This window comes from Macrotis lagotis, chromosome 6, assembly GCF_037893015.1.
Source record: "Macrotis lagotis isolate mMagLag1 chromosome 6, bilby.v1.9.chrom.fasta, whole genome shotgun sequence".
In the NCBI taxonomy this organism is placed as follows: Eukaryota; Metazoa; Chordata; class Mammalia; order Peramelemorphia; family Peramelidae; genus Macrotis; species Macrotis lagotis.
The window spans coordinates 15,896,606-15,924,270 of NC_133663.1; the positions used below are offsets into that span (position 1 = coordinate 15,896,606).

General features: G+C 40.5%; 1 protein-coding gene across 2 annotated transcripts in view; it reads left to right on the top strand.

Annotated features, from left to right (window-relative positions):
* Positions 1-27,665, top strand: part of KCNAB1 (potassium voltage-gated channel subfamily A regulatory beta subunit 1) — a 490,100-nt gene that overhangs the window by 33,199 nt on the left and 429,236 nt on the right. Inside the window, exon 1 of one of the 2 annotated variants that reach the window (XM_074190800.1) lies at positions 16,617-17,251. The exons of the other annotated variant lie outside the window; for it this stretch is intronic. Within the exon in view, the coding sequence (XP_074046901.1) occupies positions 17,010-17,251 (242 nt within the window). The 5' untranslated portion in view covers positions 16,617-17,009. Of the gene's footprint in view, positions 1-16,616; positions 17,252-27,665 lie in introns of those variants that run through there. 2 annotated transcript variants of the gene reach the window in all.

Consider the following 27,665-nt stretch of genomic DNA (forward strand, 5'->3'; position numbering starts at 1 on the left):
GCCTGCCTCAAGAGTTAGGATGACTGGAGGTCAAATCCAACCTTAATGGATAATCACTATATTGAAGTGCCTCAAAAACGATATCACAAGAGCCTCAGACACCTATTAGCTCCATGACCCTGGGCGACTTAGCCTCTCTCGGTTCAATTCCCTCTTCTGTAAAAATGAGAAGAAGAAGAATAATAGGATTCCTAAATCTCTAGGTTATTGTGATATATAATGAAGTAATATTTCTTAATCACTTTGAAAACCTGAGAATATCATATTAAATGCCAGCTAGTGTTACTATTGTAATTAATAAAATATTTAAGACAAAGTAAGGGCAAAGAAACTGGATTGAATATTACATTTATCTATGATAATATGGTCGCTTTGGGGGATACGACTGCAGGAACACTTCTTAACAGCTTTAGGAACATTGAGCAGTTGTAATGGGAGGAAGGACCTGGATTTGAGTCCCTGATCTTTCATTTAATAGCATATTTCTGCTCAACATCCTGTTATTTCCTAGACATCTTAAATCTGCAAGACTTTTGATAAGAATGACTCAGTAAGGTAAATATAAGGCAATTATGGTAGCCTTCAAAGGGATGACATATGCAAGAAGAATCAGGTTGGTTCTGTTGGACTCTGAGGGTCAAATTTGGGATCACAAATATCTAGAGATACTGATTCCAGGAAGATGGAACATTTGCTTACAGATGACCAAGAATGAGATGCCCTACCAGGGAGGTAGCTGGAAGCTGAACAGCTCCATCTGGATGGCTTAGAGGCATCTGAAACTCATATGTCCAAAATATGCAAATGGTGACAATATACATTTTCTTTGACCCAGAAATTCTAGGACTGATGGTATATCCCAAGGAGGTCATTGACAATAAGAAAAATCCCAAATATCCTTAAATACTCATTGTTGCATGTGTATGTGTGTGTGTGTGAGTGTGTGTAAACAAATGGATTGGGGAATGGATAAACAATGCTGAAAGACAAGACAAATATAATAAATTCAGAGAAGCCAGGAGAGATTATATAAACTGAAGCTAATTCAAACAGTCTAGGAAAAAAACACTGTGCAATATTCACAACAATGTACATTGAAAAAAACAATAGAAATTATTGAGGAACAAACTTGGGGTCTAAGAAGAAATAGTAAAAGTGGTGTGATTGGGCTGGAAGGTAAGGTTCAAGGATGTGGAAGAAGGTATTGAACGTTTTTATTTTTGATATATTTGTGTTTTGCTAAATTTTCTTCTCATTCCATTTTTCCTTTATTGAAGGCAACGGGGTTAAGTGACTTGCCTAAGGTCACACAGCTAGGTCATTATTAAGTATCTGAGGTAGGGTTTGAACTCAGGTCCTCTGACTCCAGGGCCAGTGCTCTGTCCACTGTGCCACCCAGCTGCCCTCATATTACTTTTTTTTAATAAAGAAATTGTTGTAAGGGATGATTCTGTAGAAGGCAGGAAAGGAACACTGGGGAAAAATCCATGCAATGCAAAATTGGAAGATCTAAATAAAATGTATTTAACAACATTAAAAATGAGTACATATTGAACCGAAACAAATCAAGGATGTAGTGGACAGATGGCTACTTGGTGGTTATATTGCAGAGGGGAACGTGGGTTAGGTATTAGCTTGGTCAGATGACCTTTGGCATCCCATCCAAATATGAACTATTATGAATTTAGGTCTCTGAATCTGTTTCCTTATCTGTAAATGATAACATTTCTTCTTATTGCTTTGATCCCTTACAGCTCTAATATTCTGTGGTTTAGTGGGAGAGAGGGGGACATAGAGAGAGGGAGAGACAGTCAGAGAGAGACAGAGACAGAGAATCAGAAAAGAGAGAGAGAGAGAGAGAGAGAGAGAGAGAGAGAGAGAGAGAGAGAGAGAGAGAGGAAAATAATAGGAGTGCTCCAGAAACAAAGTGCCCCCTTGGGAAGACTAAATTCAGATCTTTTACAGCAGATTAATTCCAGTTCCTCTGCTCTGAGAGATTTGAGGATTATTTCAGGCTGTGCTGCAGTAATATCCTGGCTTTCTCATTAAGGCTGTTATTAGATGATTGAATGAAAGCATTAGAAAGAGAGATAGGTTATTATTGACAGGGCCTTGGAAGGCTGGTGATTTTTTAAGGAAGAATACCTGGAAGCTCAGTGGCCTAGTTGCTGGCTGTTTAACATGGAGGGTGAAACTCTGATTCAGGTTCTCTTGTTTCTTTCTCTGAATTCTGGCTACTTAATGAAGCAGGCTATTAGTCTTCCTTTTCCCCCCAAGTCCATGATTGAACTATTTGTTTCATTATGTGCAAAGCTCACAAATTCAGGCCTGGAAGTAGCTCCAGAGCTCAACCAGTACAATCGTCTCCTTTTACAAGAAAGGAAACTGAGGCCTAGGGAAACTAAGTGACTTACACATTTGCTTGTACATTATCAAAAATATGCATCCCATTTTGTTGTTTTTGTTACTGTTGTTGTCTCTCCTAAGGTCTGGTCACTGTGGCCATATTCTTCCATGGTCAAACTACATCCAGGGCAGAATCACAGAACTAGATTTGAAAAGGACCTCAGGTTCAACCCCCTTATTTTACACATTTGTAAACTGATGGCCAAAGTTGTCCATGTAATAAATATCAAAGATAAGATCTGAATTCAGGTGCTCTGACTTCAGAGTCAGTCCTTTCCCACTATCTACCCTTTCTATTATGTTCAATCATGGGTGGCACATTTTAGGAAGAATCCCCAGAAGGAAGTAACCAGTACAGGGACAATCTCTAGGCCATGTTGCATGAGGTTAATTGAAGGACTTGGCAACACATCTTGGAAAGGCAAAGATTCAGGGGCCCACACTGTTTTCCAGAATATATGGAAGAAGGCTTATTAATAGTAAATTTGAAAGGAGAAAAAATGGGCTTGATTTGAAAAGTACAAGAATCTAGCTCAGGAGCTGATGGTCTCCTTTTCAGTGGACATCTTCAAGGAAAAGGTAGATAAACATGTGTTGGGTGTGTTACAGACAGAATACTTTGGACAGGGCAGGAAAGAAGAGTAACTGTGAAATATCTAAAAATAAATAGAAATAATAATAAAACAGATAATATTACTATGTGGAGTTTTCTAAGGCAGTATGTGGTCCACAGGAATTCTCATATACTATATAGTACCCTCCCTTTTGCTCTCCCCACTGTTCTATAACTTTCCTCTCATATTTTTAATTGAGGAAGCTCTGGGGGTCACTTTCAGATCTAGATTATGAGATATGAACACAAATGAACCAGCATTTATTGAGGTCTGACTATGTGCAATGCACATGGTGGAACACATTGTTCAACCATTGGGTTCCAGTTGAACTGGGGAGTGTGGTGGGTCATATGCAACCATCAGGTTAGATGACTTAAGGATCTCTTCTACTTTGAGCTCCGTCATCCTCTGATCCTTATGGCTTTAGATGTGTTCCAGTGAAGTTTCTGTAATCATGAAGGTGATTGAGGCTGGGGCTACTCTTATGATGACTAGTAATGAGCATATATGTGCCAGTCTTCAATTTGACTACTGAGGATTCTGTTGTACCCATGAATATTTATTAATAAAACATCATATGCTCTCAAAGGAGACAAAATAAGGAACAAGACTACATAGGTGGGTCCTACATCTATCTATCTATGAGATAGTCACTGCTAGGGTAGGACATTTCTAATGTCAGGGCTATGAAAAGAAAAGATGAATTCTATTGGCATGGACCTAAAAAAATGGAAACTGCCAGGGACATTGAAAGAGATAACACCCCACCCCGTCTTCATGGCTCCCACCTTGGAGTATATTTCTACTGTCCTTTTCAGTTTTTTATCCTTTGGCTAAATTCACATCTTCTGATCTGTGTCCCTCTTCTCTTGATTTCACTTTGCAAAGTTCCTGACTTACCAAGATATGGCCCTCTCCTTTGCCATTCCAGAAGGCAGAGATGCAGCTCCCTTGAGTCCCCACCAAGCCTTGGGAACATGGGTTGGCTCAACCATTTGCATCCAGTGATGATTTTAAGATATTAGTGCCTACTAGTCACTGAGGGTCTCCCACCTTCTGGCTTTCTGTCCTTCAATTCGCTGTTAATACCTTCACTCTGAGATAACCTAACATTCATCCTGGTTTTTGGTTTTTCTCTCCCTTTACCCCTCAAAAATAAACACACATATATTCATATATGATTGACTTCATGAATGATGTGAGTCTCTTTGTCTTGAGGACTCCTGGACAACTTGGCTTTGCACAGTGGATAGAGTATTAGAGTTCAGGTCAGGAAGATCTTAGTCCAAATACAGTCTCAGAAACTTCCTTAGATATGTGACCCTGGCCAATCACTTCTAGAAATATCAGAGCTGGGATTTGAACCCAAGTCTCCTGGCAGTGGGTCTAATGCTCAGAGAATCACAGTTTCAAAGTTGAGGATCCTTGAGAATAAGACCTGTTTTTTATACTTTTTTTAATCCTTCTAACAAAATACTTTCTGTATTTTGGGGGAAGCATTGGAACTTGTGGTTTTACTGGTGAAGAAACCTTCTAGCAATGCTGAGGGGGACCTGCTTTCTAACGTAGCCTCTTAGAGAGTTGTCTTAGATATTGAGAAGGCAGGGCTCATGCAGCAAACAAGGTGCAGAGGTAAAACTTGACTTTGGCTCTCTGTTATTCTAAGCTGCCATTGACATAACATGTAGGAGGTGCATTAAATGTGTCTCAAATTGAATTGCCCCATGGTGCTATGTTACTGACTCATGGTCAGTCTGTAGTCAAATAAGCTCCCCCAACTCCAATGTCTCTTTTATCTTTATAGATTGTTTCCCAGTCTTTCCCCATCTTTTTGAGTATAGTATCTTGGTCTGTAGTTGTTTTAAACAAATATCTTCTTGGTAGGAGCATTTCCCCAATCTATCAAGGTCATCGTCCACTTGATTCCTGGATGCTTATAAGAGGATTAGCACTAGCTCACTTGGCCAACTCCTAGTGACCTACAAATTGAATGAACTGGTTCTTTATTTGCCTGTTCAGATCCTTTAGAATATTGATAGAATGAACCCCAAGACCAGGCTCTGAACTCCACTGTCAAAACTCTCCCCTCTGCTCCCTAAACTAAATTTATCTTTACTTGAGAAAGATGCAGATTCTTTTTTTAGAAAGATTTTTTTATTTTGAATTTTACAATTTCCCCCCTAATCTTGCTTCCCCCCCCCCAGAAGGCAGTCTATTAGTCTTTACATTGTTCCTATAGTATGAACTGATCTAAGTTGAATGTGATGAGAGAGAAATCATATCCTTAAGGAAGAAACATAAAGTATGAGATATAGCAAAATTACGTAATAAGGTAACATTTGTAAAAATTAAAGGTAATAGTCTTTGGTCTTTGTTCAAACTCCACAGTTCTTTCTCTGGATACAGATGGCATTCTCCATCACAGATACCCCAAAATTGTGCCTGATTGTTGCCCTCTTGGAATGAGCCAGTCCATTAAGGTTGGCCATCACACTCATGTTGCTGTTACTGTTCATTGCTGTTCAATGTTCTTCTGGTTCTGCTCATCTCGCTCAGCATCAGTTCATGAAAATCCCTCCAGGCTTTCCTGAATTCCCATCCCTCCTGGTTTCTATTAGAACCATAGTGTTCCATGACATACATATACCACAATTTATTAAGCCATTCCCCAATTGATTGACATTCATTCAATTTCCAATTCTTTGCCACCGCAAACAGGGATGCTATGAATATTTTTGTACAAGTGATGTTTTTACCCTTTTTCATAATCTCTTCAGGGTAGAGACCCAGTAGTGATATTGCTGGATCAAAAGGGATGCATATTTTTGTTGCCTTTTGGGCTTACTTCCAAATTGCTCTCCAGGTAGGTTGGATGAGTTCACAACTCTACCAACAATGTATTAGATTTCCCACATCCCTTCCAACATTGATCATTGTCCTTTCTGGTTATATTGGCCAATCTGAGAGGTATGAGATGGTACCTCAGAGATGCTTAAATTTGCATTTCTCTAATAAGTAGTGTTTTAGAGCAATTTTTCATGACTGATCACTTTGATTTCCTCATCTGTAAATTAATTGCCTTTGCATATCCTTTTATCATTTGTCAATTGGAGAATGGCTTGTCTTTTTAAAAAGGATTTGACTCAGTTTTCTGTATATTTTAGAAATGGGTCCTTTGTCAGAAATACTAGTTGCAAAAATTGTTTCCCAATTTATTACATTTCTTTTGATCTTGGTTACAGTGGTTTTGTTTGTGCAAAAAGTTTTAATTTAATGGAATCAAAATTGTCTAGTTTATTTTTGGTGCTGTTCTCCATCTCTTCCTTGGTCATAAACTGCTCCCCTGTCCAGAGATCTGACAGCTAAGCTACTCCTTGATCTCCTAGTTTGCTCATAATATTGTTTTTTATGTCTAAATCCTGTATCCATTTTGATCTAGGAAAGATGCAGATTCTGACTGGGACCAAGGAGGCAGCCATCCATAAAGGAGTCCATGGTTCTCTGCTAATGGGTCAGAGAACAGGCAAGGGCCACTTGGGAGTGGCAGATGTTGACTCTTTCTGAAAGATTAGGAATCACCTGACTGGGATGGGGTAGGAGGTAAAGGAGTTGTAAAGGAGCCTGGAGGTGCTTTTATTCTTTTAGTTTAACTTATAATTTTTTTTAAGCAGATGAGAGCTAGGGGAATCTTAGAATTCTTAAAATTGGAGGATCAGTACAATGACTTGAACCCAAAACAGAAAAGAAGAGAACCTAATGAAGGGAATTTTTAGAAGCATAATCCAGGGAACTAAGGCATAGATGCAAGGTTTGACATTTTAGCCTCAGTTTGAGAGGTGGAACAGAGTCCCAGAATGAAATGAACCTTTTTTTTCTGTTCCTTTCCAGGGACTGAGAAAGCAGATTTGAAGTGATTTAATCATTAAATGGGCAAACATTTCTTAGTTACCTAATCCTGAGGTATTGACCATATAAGGACAAAAGTGAGACTGTCCCTATTTTCAGTCAGAAGTCTTGGGTTCAAATCTCAATTATGTCACTTATTAACAAAAATGGGACATTTATCAAGAAACCAAACTCTCTGGGTAGTGACTTCTTGATCTGAAAAAAACTGAAGGGGATGAACTAGATCAGTAAAATAGAAATGGGGACTCCTGCCCTGTACCGAAGGATCCCTGCAGACCACATGTTGATTTAGAAAACCACGTCTGAACATTATCTAGGTTCAATTGTGGTTTTATTTATTTAGTGAAATATCTCCCAATTACAATACTTGGCCTGCAATCTCATGTTTCAGGACTCTGGTTTTGGAGGTATTTGTCAGTTCCAAATTCTGCTAATGAACTATAAGAGAATTTAAATGGGCTTTGTTTTAGGGTGAAATGAAAAGCAAAGAACAGTGACCCCCAGGTCAGGGCTAGATGAGAAGTCAGATGAGAGAAAGGGAAGGGTGAAAGGGATAGTGTCCAGAAGAGACTGATTAATACTTTAAAAGTGAGCCAAGTTCACCGAATAATGTTCGACTGTGGACATCAGCCTCAGGGCTCAGGTGGCAGTGGGAGAGGGCAGACAACGGACAGCTGAGACTCGGCTTGGGCATACTAGCTGGCAGGGAACCAAGGGGCAGGTTTTACAGGAGGAGAGTCAGACAGCTGGGTGTTTGGAGCCAGGGAATGTCAATTATTGGCAATCAACAATTGTCTCTCTAGATAAGATAGAACAGCAGGGGAAGTTGGGGATAAGCAGGGGCAGTGGGTACCACATGTGTGCACCCATTGACAGTTCCTGGATCATTACAGGCTGGCAGGAAGCAACAGGCTGAGAGGTCCTGGCAGATTGGAGGGACTGTCTGTTCCAGGAAGAGCTGGCAAGTCAGCAGAGTTTGGTCATTGGAATACAGCCTGGCATTGCAATGGGCACTAGCTCAAGATTGAAATGATCTGGGTTCATATGCCATATGATAGTTACTCCCTGAATGATCTTGGGCAAGTTATTGAACTTTCTGAGTTTTAGTTTCATTTTGTAGAATGAAGGGATGGACCACCCAGACTCTAAGGTCCCTTCCATCTCTTATCTATGATCCATGAAATTTATTATCTCTTCTATGCAGATGGCTCACAGATCTATATATATCTAGTTAGAGATTCTTCCCCTGGCTCTATCTAGTGTATATATTAAATTAGATATCCCAGAGACATCTTAAACTCAGTGTGTATGAAGCTAAAGTCAGTATCCCCCCCACCCAAATCTCCCCTCTGTCTAATATCCTTATTTCTGAGGAATTTCCTCCAGTTCCTCACAATGCCTCATCCTCCCTTACCCTATATGTTCAACCAGTGATCAAGTCTGATTCTTAACTCCTTATATCAGACCCCCAACTCTCCCCCTCCCCAAATTCCTGCCCTCATCCCCTCTCCCCTACAGTATTTCCAGTAGTTTTCTGATTGATCTCCCTGCCTCCACTCTCCCCATCATAATCCTCCACATAGCTGTCAGAGGAAGTTCCCTGGGATAGATGTGACCATGTTATTCCTCTGCTCAATCAACCCCCATGGCTCTCTTTTGCCTTTAGAATAAAGTACAGACATCTTTTTCTGGCTGCTAAATCTCTCCCAGTGTGGCTACTAGGAACCTTTCCCAACTGGTTATACTTTACTCTTATATACTTATTACATTTCAACCTAACTGGTCTATGGACCTTCCATGACATCCCATCTTCTATCTGTTCTAGGCTGCCCCAGGCCTGCCGTTTTTTCCCTCTTCATATTCACATCTGAGAATCCCAAGCATCTTTCAGATTTTTAGCTTGAGACCTACCTTTTCCTACCTCCTTATGGCTCACATTCCCCCTTCTGTTATTTGCTTCAAGTTTCCTTAGTGTAATTTTGTTTTCACAGAGATCTCTGTACAGATTTTCTCCATCCTGCCATGTTTTCATTTTTGTCCCTGTAACTCAAGCCCCAACCATAGAGCTTGGGTTAGAGTACGATTTTTTTTTAGTTTTTTTTTTTTTTTTTTTGCAAGGCAAACGGGGTTAAGTGGCTTGCCCAAGGCCACACAGCTAGGTCATTATGAAGTGCTTGAGATCAGATTTGAACCCAGGTACTCCTGACTCCAGGGCTGGTGCTTTATCCACTATGCCACCTAGCTGCCCCCTAGAGTAGGCTTTTAATAAATGAATGAATAATATTTTGAATTTTTTTTTCACTCAAGGAGGATCGTAACTCTGGAGTTGCAAGAGACTAAAGAACATCTCATCTCAACCTTCATTTTATTTTATTTTATTTTATTTTAGTTTTTAGTTTTTGCAAGGCAATGGGGTTAAGTGACTTGCTCAAGGCCACACAGCTAGGTAATTATTAAGTGTCTGAGACCGGATTTGAACCCAGGTACTCCTGACTCCAGGGCCAGTGCTCTATCCACTGCACCACCTAGCCGCTGCCCCCCAGATTAATTCTTAATCCTTAAACTTCTTATTCTGGATTTACCTATTTAGCCACTGAAAGTTGGTTTGACCACCTCCGACTCTGATCTAAGAGTTACCCCTCTGCTTTCCAGTCTAACCCTTTTGAACTACTTAATCTTCTCAGTCCTAGAATCACAGTTTAGAACCTCAAAAAACCTTTAAGCTAATTGAGTTAAACCTATGGCCTTCTGAGCCTATTTGGAGTCAGCCCTATTCCTACTTCTGCTCCTTCCTTTTGGTTCAGGGTGCCTTGGTTTCCCCGGGGTGTACTAGTGTTTCCCTACCCCTTATCTGCCACAGATTATGGCCATATTTTTCTAGATTCTCAAAATGGCTTCATGTGGGATGGAACAAAATGTCTTGTGAGATCAGGAGATTCTATCTGTTCTCACCTTGCATGCATGATCTGTCACTATTACAAGAGGAAAGTCAGTTCACCTGGGTGAGTTTGGTTCTCCCCACAGTTGTGCTAATGCCAAACACTTCCTTGTGTCTTCAGACCATCATTCAGAGCTAGGAGGGATGGTGGAGGTTATCCAGTCCAACCCTTCATTTTCTGGATGATGAATCCCCTTCTTGGCTATTTAATGACTCTTGGACAGTTGGATTCTAGAGCAGCATCAGGAACTGAATAGAAGCAGAATTTCCAAATAAATAGAGTCATACTTTTGTTCTTTAAAAATAGTGTTTGTAAATTTTGACTCATCCAAACTCGGGAGTAAGTCTCATTTCTCTAAGGTTCTTTTTTGTTTGTTTTTTTTTTTACATTTTTTGCAAGGCAAATGAGGTTAAGTGACTTGCCCAAGGCCACACAGCTAGGTCATTATTAAGTGTCTGAGACCGGATTTGAACCCAAGTACTCCTGACTCCAGGGCCAGTGCTTTATCCACTGCACCACCTAGCCAACCCTCTAAGGTTTGTTTTGAAAAATTGAAATCTTTTGTCTTCCTATCACCTCCTCTATCCCTCTCTTCATCCTCATCCAGAGAACTATCCCTTATAATGAAGAATAAAGATGAAGAAAAAAAGAAATAAAGTTTCATAAAACTAACCAATATATAAAGTCTATAATGATATGTAGTGTTCCACACCCTCCTCCTTCGCTCCTTTCCTTTCTCCCTCCCTCCCTTCCTTCCTTCCTTTAATATTTTCTCACTGACCTATTTTAAACAGAAGGCACATAAACTTCTGGGATGTCCATTAGGCTGACCTTGGAAGAGTAAACAGCTCCTTTGATGCCAGCTCTGTTTCATTCATTTATTTGTATATTCATTCAGTCATTCATAGACAGTCATTATTATTTATTGTAGGCCAGACACTGAGCTTGCTAAGAATTATATGTATACGTACATGCACATGCATGTGTACATGCACACACGTACATGTACATGTGCACACATGCATATAAGTGCATGTGTCAATGTGTGCACATGCACACAGACATAGCTATTCATGTGTGTAGACATGTATGCATACACGTGTGCATAGCACACACATATGCATGTCTGGGTATGTAGTAAATATAGGTACATACATGTGTTTATGTATATATGTGAATACCTATGCATATATAGAGACACATCTCTATCATCTGTCTCTATCTCATCTCTATCTGTATATCTGTATCTATGTATTTATATATCTATGTATGTATCTATATATCACGTATCCATCTATGTATCTATATATCATGTATCTATGTATCCATCTATGTATCCATGCTTCTATGTATCTATGTATCATGTATCCATCTATGTATCCATGTATCTTTCTGTCTGTCTGTGTGTCTATCTATCTATCTCCTCTCCTCTCTATCCATAAAATCTAACTCCTATCCTTACCCCAGGAGTATGGAAGCTTCCTGAGGGCAGGAGCTGGATACGAGGATATGCAGAGAGGGTGAAGATCTGTATCGAAGAGGGGGCTTCTCCTCAAGAAGTTTCCTTTATCAAAGAAATAACAGAGTCTGCCTCTATCCAGCCACTGTTGTAGGTCCTGTGAAAACAGGTACAGAATCAGTCTCTGCCCACCAGGGTCTTATAGTCTACCTGTAGAGAAGCAAACAAAAGATGTTCATATTTACCCATCTGCTTCCTTATTTAGCCATCCAAATAGCCCGTGGAACCATGGTCACTGAAAGATGACCCAGGCTGCATTTTAAGGTCACCAGAGCACTTTAACAGTCCCAATCTCAATTGATTTTTCTCAACTCTGAGGGTTTGGGCAATTTTTAATCTTCATTTTGTGGACAGAAATGGAAGATCTGCCCACATGCCAGAGGTGGTGCAGCTGGGCCTGGATTCAGGAAATCTCATTGTAAACTCTTTCATGGATCCCCATTGCTTTATGAATAAAATAAGGACATCTTAGGCTGGCATTCTGAGCCCTGTGACATTTGTGGAGAAGCTACCTTTCTGCACTTATGCCAGCCTGCTCCCCATTCATTCTCTGCTCTAGAGAAACTGAACTTAAGCACTTTACACAGTGTCTGGCATCCAGTAGAGGTTTAATAAATGTCTGTTGATTGAATGATTGAATGATCTCAAGCTGCTCTCTCCTTCCTCTGGTGACTTTGGTGAATGCTGCTGCCCTTCCCTTGCCTCTATCACTGGCATGGATTCTTCCCATCCTTCAAGGCCCAGTTCATGTGCCACTTGGGAAAGCTTCCCTTGGTAGAGATGAGCACTCCTTCCTCCAGCTTCTCATGGTTCTATGTTGGAGGACTTCAATGTACATGCCAGTTAACATCTGTTTTGTAGTTATGTATGTACATGGCTTATCTCTCTACTACCACTGCTACGAGGATTACTACCACAAATATTACTACTACTACTACTACCACTGCTACTACCACTACTACCACCACCACCACTACTATCACTACTACTATGTCCACCACCATCATACCACCACTGCCACTACCACTACCACTATTACTACTACTACTACTACTACTACTACTACTGCTACTGCTGCTATTACTACTACTACTACTAGTGCTACTGTTGCTATTACTACTACTGCTGCTGCTGCTGCTGCTGCTGCTACTTGTAGAAGTAGTAGTAGCAGCAGCAGCAGCAAGTACTTAATATATTTTCTAATTTGATCCTCATAGCAACCCTGGGAGATGGGTGCTTTATCATCTCCATTGCTCGAGATTCCCCAAGCAGTGGACTCAGATCTTCCTCTCATTGTGTCCTGTGGTTTCCTTTAGCCTCTTTGAGCCAGAGGAACTGGACTATTTTCATTTCCAGTCACTGGGATAGAGAGAGGTGGTGTGGTGTGGAGGAGTGGATAGAGAATCAGCCTTGGAGTCAGGGAGCCCTGAGTTCAAAATCAACCTCTTATAGTTACTCACTGTGAGACCCCTAGTCAATTCCTTACCTGGAACATTCTCACATGCACATTCACAGACTCGTCCATTTACATACTTACATACACACTCATATATTCTTGTACATACAATATGAAGGGAAGCATGAAGTAGTAAACAGAGAGCCCTGAGTTCAAGAGCTGCCTCTGAAGCCTTCTGGGCCCAGAAGACTGCCCACTATGTACAAAAAGTTTGGGTTGAGGACTTTGAAAAGTGAACGGCTGTCTTATTTGGAATTCTTCAAAAATAATAATCTCCCAGGCGGGGGGAGACCTTATGTCTAGACCTAAAGCCTGAAAATTTATTTCATTTACTCTCTACTAGTTACCATATGATTTTTCCTTTGACAGAGTCAAGATTAGGTTTCTGAGACTCCTTGGTGTCCTTGCTGACCCTCTCTCCAGGCCCGGGACTCCTGAGCCCCTGGACTTGACTCAATGGACTGTTCTTGGCTCTCACCCTTCTCTCTTTGGTCTTGGTTCCTGAATCTCAGATAAACCTGTGGAAGAGGAAGCCTGAAGGTCAGAGACACAGGGGAGAAGAGTGTGTGACTTAGGTGAGAAGAATAATATTGTTCCTTCCTTGGCTCTGGGCCTTCTCTCTGGCTGCCCCACCCAGCCTGGAATGAACTCCCTCCTGTGCTCTGAATACTGACCTCCTGGCTTCCTCAAGTCCCGCCTTCCACATGAAGGAGTCTTTCCTGACCCTTCTGAATTTCAGCACCTGCCTTCTGTTTATCCTGTTGGTAGCTTGTTTGTTGGGGAGCTAGGTGGTATAGTGAAAGCTCCAGCCCCTGGAGTCAGAAGGCTCTGAGTTCAAATCCAGCCTCAGATACTTGCCACTTACTAGCTGTGTGACATTAACTCTGTCTCACATCCAGGACCATCTCCAGTCATCCTGACTTGTGTCTGACCTGTGAATCCAAATGCCTTTGGAGGAGAAAGTGAGGCTGGGGACTTAACACTCCAATCTAACACCTCACTCCAATCCAACTCATGTGCTTGTCATGGCATCACCTCCCTGAGGTCATGGTCTTCTTTGAGAATGAAGGTCCACTACTACCACCATCAGCTTGTTGGTATATGTTTGTATGATGTCTCCCCCATTAAACTGTGGGCTCCTTGGGGGCTGGGACTGTCTTTTGATCCTTCCCCTCCCCTCTTTTTGTATTTTCAGTTCTTAGCAAGGTGACAGGCACATAGTAGATGCTTAATCACTGTTCATTGATTCAGTGATGACTACAGAGGTAACATTGGACCAAGCTTCAAATCTCCTCCTCTTCCCAGAACTGGTTCTCAGAGTTTTACCACCAGCCTCTGCTGTTTGTGGAAAAAAAAACAGATCAAAAGAGTCTGTTCTTGTGTCCCCTCACTGTTCCAACTCACATAGAGACTCTCCCTTCCCAGTGGGGACAACCATTTTATAATGACCTATTGGGGATTAAAGACCTATCACATGTACCAAAGCCCAAGGTGGATTCTCAGAGGAAACTCCATACTGTCAGATTCAATTCAATTTAATCCAGTCAAGTGAACATCAATTAAGAGGTTATTATGTGCAGACTTTGGACATAAAAATACATTCCATCTTCTCAATTAAAATACATTGTTTTAAAAAATAACATTTAAAAATAATATTTGTAGGGCACTCTGCAAAGATCTCACTTTTATCTTCATCAAAAATCTGGGAGGAAGTCACTATTTTACAGTGGAGGAAAATGAGACAAACACACATTAAGTGACTTGTTCAGGATCACACATCTGGTAAGTGGCAGAGGCAGGATTTGAATTCAGATCTTCTTGGCTTTGCACTTAGCCTCAATCCACTGTCCTACCCAGTTGCTCCCATCAGAACTGGTCAGTGAAGACTTTATAGAGAGGAGGCAAGATGCTAGCTGGGCATAGAAGGATGGTGAGATGCCAGATGATGGACCTGCTAAATGAGTGGGTTCTACTGGGACAACCTGAACCAACCAGAGGCAAAGGGGAGTCAATGTCCAATGAATAAACATAAACACCTATCATATGCTGGGCACTATGGGAAGCACTGGGAATGCAAATAGACGCATTTCAGTTCTAGGAGCTTTTACAGTCTAGTGTGGGAGAAAACATGCAAACAAATGTGCAAAAAGGAGCCAAACCTTGGCAATGGATGGGTCATGGAGATGGGCACATGATTGATGGGGAGAGTGAAGAGCCTTAAAAGATGTGAATATGGGTGACTAGAAGGCTTATGTGTTAAAGTTCAGAGATGGATATCTTTTAAGGGAAAGATTTTGAGTTTTCTTTTAGAAAAGCTGAACTTGGTGACTTTGAGTCATCGAGTTCAAAATGAATGATAGATATTTGGGGAAAGACTGGATCTGAACATGCTTGGTGCCATCATTTAGAGTTAATAACTGAATTTGGTTGGACTGAGGAAGACAGAGGGAAAAGGGCCCAGGACAGAGCCCTTGGGGTATACCCAAAGGGGTATCAGCAGGGTTCACATTAATGAAGATGAAGCTAAGGAGACTGAGAAGGAGCAGACAGAGAGCTAGGAGAAACACTAGGAGAGAGCAATGTCACAGAAACCCAGACACTGGAGGGAGATAGGAGGAGATGATGGTCAACAATGTCAAATCCTATTGGGAGGTCTAGGACCCAAGGGTTCAGTCATTAGAGTCTGAGACATAGTATCAGGAAGACTTGGGTTCAAATTCCACATTTGAACATTGTTAGCTTGGAGACGGACGAGCCACCACATTTCTGAGTCTAGGTTTCTTCTCCAAAATGGCAGGACTACTTGTATTCTTTAACTCCCCAGATGGTTGTGAAGCCCAATTGAGATAATGCACATGCTGTACGAATATAAAAATATGTATAGATGTCATTATTATTTTTATTATTTTAATATTAAAAATATCAAAGAATACAAGAAAGGACAGCAAAAAAGACAAGAGGAAAAAATACAAAAACTGTCAGAGAAGTTCAGAGCCTGGAGGGATTGATGCTTTGGAACTGGATAGTTAGAGATGACTTCAGAGGAAGGATGAGATATGAACTTGGCCTTGAAGGACTGGTCAAGAGACTTCATGAGCTGAATGGCATTTTAAAAGGGGAAGGCCGAAGACAATGAGGTAGGAAAGTGATCATGACTGATATTAAATAGTTTTAAAGTTCGTAAAGTACTTTGCATTCGTTGTCCCATTTAAGTCTCATAATGACCTATTGAGGTGGATAGCAGAAGTATTAATGTCCCCATTTTACAGATGAGGAAACTGTGTCTAAAACTTAAGGGACTGAAGCACGGTTATATAGAATCAGTGTCAGAGGCAGGATTTGAATCCAGTTCTTTCTAAACCTTCCATCTTCTAGGTCCCAAACATAACCAGATTGATTAGAGAGAAGGATTTAATCAATTGATAATCAATTAACCATGACTTTCAAAGTAATTGTCACATAAAGGTTCTGAGAGAATGAGAAATAGAGAGATAGAGAACAGAACAGAATGAGAGATGAGAACAGCAAGCTAGGTAGGACTAGGTCTTTGGTGGGAGCAATTGCCTTTGAATTTTAACAGATCCCTGATAGAGATTTCCATTCACTGGACAAAAGTCAGCCTTGCAGACATCCGGCACCTAGGTGGGGCTATAACTTTTAAAAAGGGATCCGAATAGTCGATGATTTAGAAAAAACTCTCTGTAGAAAAACAAAGTCTTCAATCATTCTGATGGGAATGGGGACTTTGGCCAAGAGCCTATAACAATGTTTCCTTTTACCTAAATAGAAAGACATGGGAAAGAAAGTTCAATCCACTCTCCAAGAGAGCCAAGCTATAGCTACTGTTGCTTCAAATTGACCACAGGGAAATTAGGAAGCTGTTGGACCTGCCAGGGTCCAGTGAAGGTTGACGTCTGAAGCCATGCCCACAACCAAGAGGGTATGGCATTGTGGAATATTCCCACGATGTCTGCCAGGGGACTGGGGGAGTTGGCAGGGGAAGCAATGAGAGGCACTGATGGGAACCTAATGGCCACAAACTGGCTTCCTTTGGGAACACACAGAGACCTAGGAGATAACTTAGTCCCCCAGGGCCAAGTCCTCGTCATCCACAGAGCTGAAGCTCGGAAGGTATCCTCACAGCTGCCTTGGACTACAGACTTAGGAGGATGCATCTGTACAAGCCAGCCTGCACAGATATCCCCAGTCCCAGGATGGGGCTGATGAAATCCAGTGACTCAGCTTTGAAGGGCAAACGCCTTCTTGTTGGACCCCAAGTGCGACCTCCAGCATCCAGGGGGCCTGGCAGGAGCAGTGGTGCTGTGGAACGGAAACATCTGGAGAAGTTTTTAAGGGTCCATGGGCTCTCATTACAGGAGACGGTCCAGGTGGAAACGGGAATGCCTTACAGGTACCTCTTCATTATGATATCAATCTACTCCCACTGGGACTTGCCATGAACAACCTGGGCCATGTAGAACCACTTGGTAGAAACTTAAAAAGGAAAGGGAAAAGGAAGAGAAGTTAGAGTTGGAGCAAGAAGACTTGGGCGAGGTCCGAGAAGTTGACCTCAGTTTCCACATCTGTGGAAAGAGGAACTAAAGTCTAAGGTTCCATCCAGCTCAGTCTAGGATTCCAGGATCATTAAAAGGGGAGAGAGAGTGGACAATCAGCAACTACTGTGTGCTAGGATCTTTGCATAATTTCATTTGATCCAAAATTCAGATTCCTCTCTTGTCCCACACTAGTCCTACAGAATTTTCTTTCTGTCTCATACAGGGTCATACAAAGGCTATTTCAAAATCATCTGAATAAATAACACATGCTTTGTGTTGTTCTGTGAAATGAAAATAAAATAAATTTAAAAAAAATAAAAACCAAAACCATCTGTGGGTATATCTAGGGCTAAGCCATTGGGTTTTGTCAGAACCAGATTGGAGTTAATTTGATTTGTACTTTATAAGTCTATCAGACTTTAAGGCTGGTACGCATGCACGTGTGTGTGTGTGTGTGTGTGTGTGTGACGTGTCTTTGTGATTTTAGACAAGTCTCTCCAGATTCAGTTTCTTCATCTGTAAAATAAGATTGCTGGACTTTGGATTTGAATTTAGAGGATCCAGATCTGCAACCAAGCTCAGAAACTTAGTGACTGTGACATTGAGCAAGTTTATTCCTGGGCCTCAGTTTATTTATCTGTAAAATGAGGGGTTTTGACTCACTGACTGCTAGAACCCTTTTAGGAGCTGAGATTTTGGAGTTTGAAGGTACTTAGTGCTCATATAGTCCAACCCCCTTATTTTACAAAAATGGAAACTGAGATTCCAGAGGTCAAGGACCTACCCAAAGTGACAGGGGTCAGACTTCAGCAGCAGAACCAAAATTGAACTCTTGAGTTTCTTTGCGGCATTTCACTAGAATGACTTAACCAACATCACAGTGGGGGAATCTAGCATTTCCTGGCACTGTGAGAGACCTCCCATGTGTCTTAATGTTTTCTTTGAGGTATTAATCATGTTGTTTGTTCTAATGGCTAACAGGGTCTTTTAGATGTTAGACAAGGCCTCTTTGAAATGATGGGAGATTTTATCATGGCGGCTCAAGATGAATGAGAGTTCATTTTCTAACCATTGAGGTCATCATTTATGCTATTAATGATTAAGGAGAGTGAGCACATTCTCTTTCATGTGGGGCTAGCAGGGCAGTCCTTTTCCTATTACCCTGGGTGGAAGGAACATGGTGTGCCCTGTTGACCCTATTGTTCTTTGTAGAAGAGACCTGGGCCATGAAAACATTTTACAGCAGCCAGAATTACAACTCTATCCAGGGCTGGCATGAAGAGCCTCTCTGACAGTGAAATACAGCAGTGTCAGCAGAAGGAAAGAAGGGTCAGATGCTAAAAAGATGCAGCCTTGGTCGAGGGCAAGGAGACCCAGAACCAGGCTTTTCATGATCCAAAGCATGATTATAAAGTGTTTAACAAAAATGACAAAAGACATTTTTTTTAATATTTGCAGGTCCACTTTGATTTCATCACTGTTGTACTAATTACAAACTTGCTAATGATTGATTAATTCCATTTTTATAAGGCAACTCAGAGACATTCAGGAAAGGTGGTAACTCTTTCTGATCTGAAAAAAAATAATTACCAGATTACCCTGAGACTGGAGACTAGACCATCACTCTGTCTCAGCCCAGCCATTACTTCCCATTTGTGATCCACTCCCCAATTCCCCCTTTTCCCATTGAGAATCACTTTTCTTTCAAATAGTAAGTGTGTATCTCATTGAGGTTGATTTGGAAGATGGAGATTTTCCCTTTTTCCCCTTGTCTCTTTCCTTCTTTCTCCTTCTCCTTCTTCCTTTCTTCCTTTTCTTCTTCTCTTTCCCTCTCCTTCCTTCTTTTCCTCATTACTAGCTTTTTTTCCTCCATAGTCTCAATTGAAGCATGTCTTGGATGATAACATGTCCATAGTAGGCTAGTCTTCCCTTTAGCCTCAACTTCTCATAATTTCAGAGGGAATTCCCAAAGTTGCTTATTTATAGTTCTATGATCTTACATTTAAAAATATGGAATCCAGCTTCTTTGATTCTGGCAACATAGGAAAAAAAATGATATGACAAAAATTTGCTTTTGGCAACACCAGAAAGGGTTGAGTAAGGATGAGGTTCAATTCAGTGGGGAGATAGTCCCATCTATTGGTTCTCTTTCACTTCCCTGAGTTTTCTTTTTTTTTTTGTTTTTAGGTTTTTGCAAGGCAAATGGGGTTAAGTGGCTTGCCCAAGGACACAGCTAGGTCATTATTAAGTGTCTGAGGCTGGATTTGAACTCAGGTCCTCCTGACTCCAGGGCCGGTGCTCTATCCACTGTTCCACCTAGACATTTTGATGAGAAGAGGAATCAATGGATTGGGTGTGTGAGAATTTGGAGGCTTTAGTGTCTAGAGAAGCAAAGTAGGTAGAAGGGAGGGTAGTTAACACACTGGATGTGGAGTCAGAAAGGCCTCAGAAACTAGCCATTTGATCATGGGAAAGTCACTTAACCACTCCCAGCCTCAATTTCTTCACCTGTCAACTGGGGCAAATCATGGCACCTACCTCATAGGGATATTGTGAAGATCAAATCTGATAATATGTAAAACACTTTTTCAGCCTCAAACCACCATACAAATGCGATATTTATAATGATAATTATTAAGGTCTTGGCTCAAAGATCTTCCTGCCAGTCATGGATAGAAAAAATTATCTTTTCTGGTGTCTGTCAGGAAGTTAAGAGGGAAATATTGGAGATGACGGGCTTGGAGTATTGGGAATAAAATGGATTTAATTTAAATTGGCAAGAAGACTTGCTTTAGTCATCCTTGTCTACAACAAAGTACATTCTCATTGGTATTTCACGTTACCACAGTCTTGGAAATAAATTGAGTTTTCATTTTTAGACATTTAACAAGGGGTTGACTGTAATAACTTCTGCAGTGGTACCAGAAAAGTAATGATCCTTGAACTTAGAATCAGAAAGTTTGAGGGAAGAATCCCAACCCTTCTCTTGGCCTCAGTTTCTTCATCTGTGAAATGTGGATATTGGACTAGGTGACCTCTAACATCCTTTCCAGTTCTCGAACTTTGGAATTTCCAGATCCATGATCATTCAGTGAATGATCAGCAAGCCGTTACTGTATTGGAAGCATTGAGCCAGTCTCTTGGGATACAAAGGCAAAATTGAAATCATTCCTGCCCTTGAGGAGCTTCCATCTTATAGGATGAAACTAAATATATTACAGAAGCACCTTGAATCAATAGGGAATATTGATGGGTGATTTCATCATTGGAGAAAGCCCCTTCCTGGTGAGAAACTTCCTTTTCCAGTGAAGATCTGAACCTTTTCTACAACTTAATTGTTTCTCCAACTTAATGTTGGCAGGTTAAATGACTTGCCCGGGTTATATCATCAGAACGTGGCTAAGCTAAAACCCAGCTTTTTCCAACTCCAAGGCCAGCTCTGTACATTGTGCCTCCCATAGAAACATCTTTGAAATCAATATGGCTCCAGGAATTTGAGAACTCTCAAACTGACAAGGCTGCTTCCAAGCCTGGATATGTCCATCTCAGAATTAGGATTCATTTGCCAAAGATTGGGAAAAAAGAAACATAATGAGATAGACTTTTAAACCTAGTCTTTAATTAAAATTAAAAAAAATTTGGCCAAGGCAGGACATGCTTTTGATGACATGAACTCATGTACTTGGCTTTCTTTCTTCCACCCAACTCTGAGGAAGCATCTAAAAAGAATTGTGCCTTGATTCTTAGGCAGAAAGGAAGAAGGAGGTGAGGTAGTGGGCTCTTCTTTTTTGTACATAATGAATCATCAATCCCTTATGATCCATAGCCAATAAAGGAATCTTCATCATCTAACAGTATAATCTCTTCACCCATGTATAACAAGGGAATTCCAGACATCATATGTGGTCATGTAGTCATCTCCTGGAACCAGAAATGGCAACTCTGAGCATGATCCCTGGGATGACCCCCCACTTTACATATGACAGGAGATGAGGACAAAGTCTCATCTCAGACTGAGGTTATTCATGGATTCATTACTATCTCACATTCCCAAACTTGAAATATGCAACTCATGACCATCCCTGAACAGTTACAGGTCTCCAAAGAAGATAGAAAAGGGGTTATTCCCAATTTAAAGACAGGGAAACTGAGGCAAGGCAAGGAAAGTGACTTCCCAGGATTAGTTCTGAAGTTCCTTGACTGATTAATGGTCCTCTCCTGAGAGGAGGCTAGTCAGCATTCAACCTGGGTAAGTGAAGAAGCTTCTCTATGCTGTTCATGGAAGGAGGAGATTATTCACTATAGAAATCATTAGTCACCTCTCATATTTTGAATGGAGGCATATTCCCTTGGAAGAAAAATCAATGGAGTTTGAAAGAACACATTAAAAGATTATTTCTGTGGTTCTTTAAGAAAGGCATTTTCCTCATAATAATTCTGAGAAGTTGGTGCTGTAAAGGTATCATTACCCCAATTTTACAGATGAGAAAGTTGAGGCTCAGAAATTACAGGGTACCAAGTTCATAGGCTATAGTGAGAATTATGTGCCTCCCCTCCCCCAAGCATTTGGTGAAAGGAAAAATAAAACTGACTGCATAGCCCCTTCTATCTCTGAAATTCTGTGTCTCCAAGACTATGAGTCTCCTTGACCTTCCAAGGAATTTTTTAAAAATTCCACCTTTCCACCAATATCCACTTGATTTAGGGGGTGGAAAAGTATGAACTAGGGGGAAAAATTGCAAAGGGAAGAAATTTCCACAGAGATTTTTGGAAATTTTATCTTAAAAGACAATTCTGAATTCTTACTACCTTTATTTAAGTTTAAATGAATGTGGATCAAAGCATAGCCAGCGATCATCCGATTTTCTTTTATTGCTCCTTGTCAAGTGAATGAGTTCCTTTATTAAAATTGCTGGCATGGAATTTCATGCCCCCTAGCTCCCTTTTGGGAGCATTTTTCTATCTGACTCCCCATAGTTATTCATTTCAATTAAATAAACATTTAGCTATTTTATTTTAAAATAAGTTTTACTGATGCTTTTTGTTTTTGTCATTCTCACTTTTAAAAATATATTTTTGTTATTTCACCCAATTATATTAAACATGTTTTACCATTTTTTAATAAATTTTGAGTTTCAGATTTCTCTCTTCCTCCTGCCTTTCCTCCTCCATTGAAAAAGTAAGAAATAGGATATCAATTATAGCTACAAATTTATATCTTTCACATTTCTGAAGATAGGCGCTTCCTTCCTTCCTACCCCCATATGTTGCCATCCTCTATAATTTAAAAAATCGGTTAAAACAAACCATATAGTGAATGTATATGACAATGTCTATGCCACTATGCCCTCTGAGTTTGGAGTACAAGCACAATTAAATAAATAAAAGATGATTCATCAGGGAGAAAAAGAGAAAGGACACTAACCCCCAGGGAGAACAAAGACTTCTCAAAATAAAATACTCAGGAGCTGGGTCTGTAAGGATGCTTGTAATTCCTGAGTCTGAAGTAACAACCAGAGTGCATGGCAGTCATGGGGGACAGGCTTTACAAAGACACATAGGTGGCAGATGAAATGGAGTTCAAGGAAGAAGAAAATGACCATTGGGGCTGCAACTTTGAATTGTGAAAAGGTGTCACATATCTAACAAATCTTAAAGATTTTATATTTTGTTTTAAGAAAATGGGGAGCCATGGAGATTCTTGAGCAGAGGTGCAACATGACTTTAGTCCAGTAATGGTGGAAGCTATGTGGAGAATGAACTGGAGAGTAGAGACTTGAAGCTTGAATCCAATTAGCTATAAGGTTATCAATGCCATTTTTTTTCTTCCATCCTTTTTCCATTTCTTGAAAGTTTCATGTATTTTTTTCAAAAGTTTGTGATGAAATTTAAATAAACAAATTCTTTTTGTTTGTTTGATTTTGCAAGGCAAAAGTGATTTGCCCAAGGTCACACAGTTGGTGATTATTAAATGTCTGAGGTGGATTTGAATTTAGGGCCTCCTGACTCTAGGATCAGTGCCCTATCCATTGCACCATCTGCCTGCCCTAAATGAATTCTTGAAGATGTTAGAGATTCCATAGAATTTCAGAGGTATAAGGGACTTAGTGGTCATCAAGCCCCATCTATTAGATGATGAATAGTAGAGAGTGTAGTGGATAGAGCATTGAACCTATTATTAGTAAAACATCTCCCTGAGTTCAAATTCGGCCTCACACACTTATTAACTGGGTGACCCTGGGCAAATCACTTCACCTTGATTGCCACAGTTTCCATTTGTAAAATTTGTTGGAAGAAATGGCAAACCACTTCAGTGTCCTGGCAAGAAAACCCCAAATGGTGATATGAAGCATCGGACACAAGTGAACACCAAAAGCCCCATCCATCCACAAAAGGGACCACCTAGGCCAACATGTATATTTTATGTGTATATATATGTATGTATACACACACACACACACACACATATATATATATATATATATATATATATATATATATATATATATATATACAGACATAGATACATAAGGAAATGATGAAGAGAGCAAACACTTCAGTCACCTGCATAGAACACATCTAAGCTAGTATCACTCTGGAGAAAAAAAGATAAAAATATCCTCTGTGATTCATGACAGCATTTACCTATTTACCTCTTCCATGCTGAGACCTAAACATGGACTTTTTCCCAATGAGAACTTGAACTTGATGAGACAAGTTATCTCCTAAATGGGCTCAATTCATTTTAAGACATGGAGGGCACATTCTGCTATGCTAGTGTAGAATATAGGGTTTCCATGGTGACTTAGTTTTATTTCTAGCTAAGACTAATCAGGGAAAAAATAAAAATAAGAAAATTGAATACATGTATCAATAGTTTAAAAAATGTAAGGAGGTAAAGGACTCTGTTTCTTCCCAGAGTTGAGTGGCAAAAGCTTACATCAGGTTCTTTGATAGTTAAGTCTTCACATAAATAGAACTTTCACTAGAGTGAGATGAATGGACCTTTGCCCTAGGGTGCTTATTTTAGAGATTACAAATTTAAAAAACTCCTGGCTTTTTTGGTTGTATTGAGGTGATTTCCTCTCCCGTGTCACCCTGTTCCCTACTCCCCACTGGCCTCTTCACCAGTAGTAACCTTACAAACCTTGTAAGTCCTGGGTTTCTGCCTTTGCCTTATAAGGTCAACTATGCTAAGTCAACACCCTCAACTGAGGGCGCCTTCATTCTTCCTCCTTTTGGGAATGAAAATTCCAAGTTACAGCTCCAACTATGGAAAAGTACCATGACATCTTTCCTTAACGTCCAATGACTTACCAACGGAAGCACCGGACAGGTTGTCATTATATCTGAGATGCTCGAGGCATTATCTAATGAATCCTATTGTTCCATGTAGGACTTCCTTCCAAGTGAAAGTCATCTGGCTTTGATTTGAATACTTCTAATCACAGGGAACTCAGCTCTTCACAAGTCTTCCCAGTCAGTTTTTCCTCTAATTCATCCAATATTCTTTCTTCTATTAAAATATGATCCATCTTCCTTTAGCTTTTATCCTTTGGCCCTGGCTCTGCCTGCTGGAAAAAAATAGAATTATTCTATATCCTTTTTCCATACAAGAGTCTTTTTGCCCCTCTATTAACTGAAGAGGTCGCACCAATGTTACAGAATTTGGAGTCAGAAACTTAGGTTTTATTATCAGCTCTAAAATGTTCTAACTGGCAGACCTGTGGTAAATCACTCAACCACTTTGATCAGCAGGTCCCTCATTTGTAAAAAAGAGGTAGCAATCTGTGCCCTAACTTACCTTAGAGGATCATTTGGAGGAAAATGAGCTATTGATATTGAAGAGTCCTTCTGGACCACAGCACTTTTCTGGAATTTGAGAGACTTTTCTAAAAAAAAGGTAGAAATGGAAAGGCAGAAAGAATGAAAGCATGTTAAATGCAGTAGGGTCTCCCATATCTGATCCAGCCCCTTTATTTTACAAATGAAGAAGGGGAGGTCCACATGCAGTAGGTGACTTGAACCTGGTCAGAGAACTAGTTATTAACAGCAGGACTAAAAGTCAAGCCTGTTGCCTTCTTTTGACTTCATCATTTATGAGTCTGGGTTCCCAGAACCATCTTCCTCTGGCATCCAGGGGTCCCCATCCTTTTCATGACTCTGCACAAAGTTTATTGAGGGATCAAATGATGATAAAAAATCTGTGATCTGAAAGCTTTTTATGACATGCCACACCACCTTAGAACTTTGAATCTAGTCTCAACCTACCAGCCAATAGAATTTACCCCCCATCCCAACACTCCGTGGGTTCTCCCCCCCCAGTAGTTAGTTTATAGGAATATTTTTATTTCTTTTCTTTTAATCTAATTCAATAAATACCTATTAATTGCCAGGTCCTATGGTTACAAAGAGAAAAATTAAATGGACCTGGACTTAGCAATCCACATATAAACACAGATTAGTACATACCAAATCCAGAGTATATTCAAAATAATTTTGACTAGGACTGGATAGGTTTATAGATAGTGCTAAGGTCTGGGGGTTGGGAGATTGGGAAGTGGCTCATATAAGAGACTGCCTTTGAGCAAAGTCCAAGAAGCAGAAATTATGAAGGAAGATGTTCCAGACATGGGGCATAGGCTATGGAAAGGCCTGACTGTGGGAGGATGATATGAAATCAGACTAAAAAGTCTGAGCGGAATCATATTGTATCATAGCAAGGAGAGGTGTTTGTATTTTATCTTAGAGGTCATAAGCAGGTGCTGAAGCCTGAACAAATGCAATCCATCCCCAGAACTCAGTAAGAGTCCTCCTTCTGTGGATCATTGTGAACCACTGAGGACTGCAGCCCCTCCTACTGACTGTGGTCTACACTCCTCAGGGAGTAACTGTGCATTTGATATTTTCAGTTAACTTCTTGCATTCCCCTCCCAACAATCTCTTTAGGCTCAGAGCTTTAGAATTTGTCTTCTTGTTCTTCAGTCATTTCAGTGGTGTCTAACATGTGGTGACTCCTTTTGGGATTTTATTGGCAGAGAGACTTGGAATACTTTGCCATTGCCTTCTCCAGCTCATTTTACAGAGGTGGAAACTGAGACAATCAAGGTTAAGTAACTTGCTGGGGGTTGCATGAAGTCAGTGTCTGAGGTCCAATTTGAATTCAGGTTCTCTCCCCTCCCAGACTGCTGTACCACCTTTAGAAGCCGTCTCCTTTAGATCGAATCTGATTCCCATAGCACAGCACTTCTTCCATTTTGCTACAGCCAGATGATTCAGTGAATGGAGTGTTAGGTCTGGAGTTAGGAAAGACCTGAGTTCAAATCTAGTCCGAGATGGTTATTGACTGTGTGATCCTGGACAAGTCACTTTGCTTCTGTACGCCCTTCACTGGAGAAGAAAATAGAAAAACCACACGAATATTTTTGACAAGAAAACTCCATGGAAGGGATTTATATCTTTACAAAGACAGAGGATATGACTGAGGAACAACAGTATGTTGCCTAATGCACATCTGGTAAACTCTGTAGTCAGGGAGCATATCTGAAAGATCTTTTACAATAAATGATAATAATAATAAAACAACAATGTCTCATGTTCACAAACCTCCTTGAGGGTTACAAAGTCCCTTCCAGTTTTAAGTTCCAGGATTCCATTCTTTCTGTTGTATCCATTGCTGTTGTTTGTCCTTTCGGGTTAAGTGGCTTGCCAAGGCCACACAACTAGGTCCTCCTGACCCCAGGGCTGGCGCTTTATCCACTATGCCACCTAGTCGCCCCTATTGTCCTTTGTTCTTGAAGAGGACTACGACACCAGGAAGTCAATGCTATGACTTGCAAGTGAATTGGATTTAAATGAGGGAGGGCTGTGCAAAGTCACCAGTCTCCTCCAGAGCCATCTGGGTCTAGTGATAAGACGGAGCTGGGGATGACTGAACCTTTGGTAGAGAGATAGTTTGGTGATAGCAGGCCAGCATGAGAACAAGGAAGTCCTCGGTTCAAGTCTCAGTTCTGACACATATTATCTGAGTAACCATTGGCAAATCATTTAACTTCTCCAGGCTCCAGTGTACTCACTTGGGGGAGGGAATTTCCACACCTAGAATAATCATGCAGTTCAAAAAATTAGGTCTGGAACACACAAACAACAGGGGATCTTTTATGGTAAATGGATTCTTTTAAAAAAATGTTTATTTATTTAAGGAATTGGGTTTAAGTGACTTGCCTAAGGTCACACAGCTAGGTAATTACTAAGTGTCTGAGATCAGAT